This window comes from Galeopterus variegatus, unplaced genomic scaffold (assembly GCF_000696425.1).
Source record: "Galeopterus variegatus unplaced genomic scaffold, G_variegatus-3.0.2 Scaffold2042, whole genome shotgun sequence".
Classification (NCBI taxonomy): Eukaryota; Metazoa; Chordata; class Mammalia; order Dermoptera; family Cynocephalidae; genus Galeopterus; species Galeopterus variegatus.
Genome location: NW_007728153.1, coordinates 14,834 through 18,160, shown reverse-complemented (window position 1 = coordinate 18,160; position 3,327 = coordinate 14,834). Strand labels below are relative to the sequence as shown.

The 3,327-nt window shown below is 42.6% G+C and overlaps 1 protein-coding gene across 1 annotated transcript in view; it reads right to left on the bottom strand.

Annotated features, from left to right (window-relative positions):
* LOC103596542 (nose resistant to fluoxetine protein 6-like) overlaps positions 1 to 3,327 on the bottom strand; it is a gene marked incomplete at its 5' end in the record, with an annotated part of 38,970 nt that overhangs the window by 22,368 nt on the left and 13,275 nt on the right. The window contains 1 exon segment of the mRNA XM_008580184.1: positions 2,100 to 2,201. Within this exon segment, the coding sequence (XP_008578406.1) occupies positions 2,100 to 2,201 (102 nt within the window).

The following is a 3,327-nucleotide window of genomic DNA, read 5'->3' as shown; positions in this document are numbered from 1 at the left end:
TCCAATGAGATAAATAAGAAAACAGTGTGAAACATCTAAAGCACCATATAAATGTATATGCGCTACATTTTTGTACAAAATGTACAAATTTCCAGAAGAATTAAAGTCAAGGTGGGTTTTCGAAGATTAAAAAGTGGGATACTGGCCAATGTTGTGGAGGTGTGGGGAGCAGACATTCTCATATCAGGCAGGTAGGAAGGTAAATTGGGAAATGTCCATTAAAATGTTACATGCACCAAATCACCCATTCCTCTTGTAGGAATTTAGCCCACAATCATGCCCATACGAGTGCACAAAATACACATACGTTGTCTCATTGTCTAAGACAGCAAAAAGGTTGGATATTGCCTCCATGCCCATTAACAGACACAGGTTAAATACACAGCACCATACAAGCAACGTTTAACATCAGTAATGTGGGTCCTTACATGCTTAATAGAGAAATATGCCAATGCTGAATCATTAAGTGAAAAGGCCACATGCAAAACAATGCAGTCTATGGTATATAATCCTATTCATGGAGGGAAAACAGTGCTTATAAATACATGGCAAGTTTTGCAAGAATTCACAAGAAACTGTTAACAGAGGTCTCCTGGGGGGAGCGAGACTGGAAGGGGGACTGAATTTTAGTACAGTGTACAATGTGTTATAGTTAGACATTTTTATCACAAGCTATTAAAAAACCCTGACTTTTAAAGTGTGCCTCCTAGTTAGAATAATCATGCAGTTCTAGTGCTCTGGAGCATCTACCCTTTTTATTTCTGTTAGATTATCTCTGTTCTGATTTACTCCTAGAGATTGGGTATTTGAATTTTCTTGAAAAGGGAGGAAGGGAAGAGCCTGGGTGGTTGCTCAGTTGTTTAGAGCCCAGCCTTATAACACCAAGGTCATGGGTTCAGATCCTTGTACCGTCCAGCCACCTCCCCACCTCAAAAAGAAAAAAAAAAAATCATTTTCTTATAACTTACAGTAGCTCCCAACTGGCCTCCCAACATCTGGCCTTGTTCACTGACAGCCAGTGCTCTGCCTGAAGCCACAGTGATTCTTGTAAAACTAAATCTGACCGTGCCACACCTCTGCTGGAAACCTCCTAAGACTTTGTCTCAGAGCAACAAGAGAAGTCCTGAGGGCAGCCCACAGGCCCCACCTGACCTGTCCCCACCCCTCTCTGACCTTATTCCCCCTATTCTCCATCTTGCTACCTCCACTCCAAAGAGCACCTTTGGGTTCTTTGAGGTTCTTCAAACACCAACCTCATTCCCTCCTCATGACCTTGGCCCTTCAGCTCCCCCTGAATGGACTATTCTTCCCTCACAGCATTTTCTTTGCTTGGAACATTCCTTTACTTCCTTCAAGGTCCTGGCCAAAAGTCACCTTCCCTAACTATCCTTCCAGAGGAAGTCCCTGCCTTGTTTTTGTCTCCAAATGATCACCTTATAGCACTCATGTTCTCCTGTTTAATAGATCTGCAACATAACCAGCGCCACTTTAGACAAGCCCAGGTACAAAATGGTGCCGCCCACCTCCTCCCCTCCCCTCCCCCTTCCCTTTAGGAGAAGCCTCCTGACTTAAACTGAATCCCCTTTTGCTTCCGCAAGGACGCAGTTCTCCACCCAGATCCATATTAGCATAATGCCCCTCCTTGATGGTATCAGCCAGCCCTTGGTGCACTATATAAGCTCTACCACCCCCACACCTGGTGCTGTCCCCTTTTCAGGGCAGCCCTGGGCTGTTCCCACTTTGAGCACAGCCTGGTAGATTCTTTTCCTTTAATAAAGCTTGAAAGGTACCCGGCATCTCGGCTCACTTTCTTTCACTGTTGAATATAGATTCCATGGAAATCTGACAGTATTTATTGAAATCACTGCCCATCAGGTGAGGAATAGGGTGTTTTTGGCAGTGGAAGATACCAGTTTTCACAGTATTTGTCCTAAGAGAATTTGAATTAAACTAGCAAAAAAAACCAAACTCTATTTAAGGAAGAAAACTATTTGAGTTTATTTTTCTTTGGAAATTCTTTCAAAAGAGGATTAATGACTGAAAAATAATGGATTATTACATAGCAGTAATGAATTGAGAAATTGTACACATAAACCTACCTTATGAGGTGACTGAAAAAGTATCTGAGTATGACCTTAGGGGTTATTCCTTTGTCTGAATTCTGATGCATCCTTAGAAATGACCTTGCACTTATCCAACCGCTAAAAGAAAGAGAACAGTCACAGGAATTATTTACCAAAGTACCTCCAAGGCTTAAAACAAAACATTTGTTCTTGCTCACGCTACAAACTCATAGCCAGTCACCTGGGGCTGTCATGTTCCTCACTATGGGACCCAGGCTGATGAAGCAGCCATTATCTGAAAGTTCACCAGTGACCGTGTGTATTAGTTTCCTGTCACTTAGAATAGAATACCTGAAAGTGGGTAATTTATAAAGAAAGAAAATTTATTTCTTACAATCTGCAAGGCTGAGAAGTCCAAGGCTGAGGGGGTGCATCTGGTGAGAGCCTTCTTCCTGGCAGGGACTCGCTGAAGAGTCCCGAGGCGGCACAAAGTATCACATGACAAGGATGGGAGCATGCTAACACGCTTCCTCCTCATAAAACTGCTAGTGCCACTCCCATGATAACCCATTCATTCCTTAACCCATTAATTCATGAGTAGATTAACCCATTCATGAGGGCACAGCCCTCATGATCCAATCATCTTCGCAAGGCCCCACGTTTCAATGCTGTCACATGGGGAATCAAGTTTCCCCATGAGCTTCAGAGGGGACATTCAGAATATAGCACCATGGAAGAGGACAAAAAAGTCCTAGAGGGCCTCAAACCAGCAATTAAATGCTCTACTCTAGAAGTGACATGTTTAAAGCTCTCAGTGTAAGATTTTAAAGCACTTAACATAATGGCATTACTAGGTACCACTTGTCAGACCTAGTGATGTGGCCCACCCAAACAGTGGAGCCAGGAAGTAGAATGTTACCAAGTGCCTGGAGGGCAGAGAGACACACATATTTGGCAAACAATACTAATGACTACCAAGCTGGTCTTTCGCAATAACTTCAAGGCCTCCCATCTCTGCAGTACCACACTGTTTTCAAAGGATGTTCACAATGAGATGGTTTCTGTTTTTCCAGCCATACCAAACTTCTTTGCAATAAATGTCTGGTGAATGATCCAATAGATGACTTAACATCCCCTTTAGGTAAGAGGGAAGATATTACCATTTCTGCTTCCTCAACAGGGAAAGTGAGACTCAGATTATTAAGTGGGTTGCCCAAGATCATAGAATTCTTTTTTTTTTTTTTTTTTTAAAGATGACCGGTAA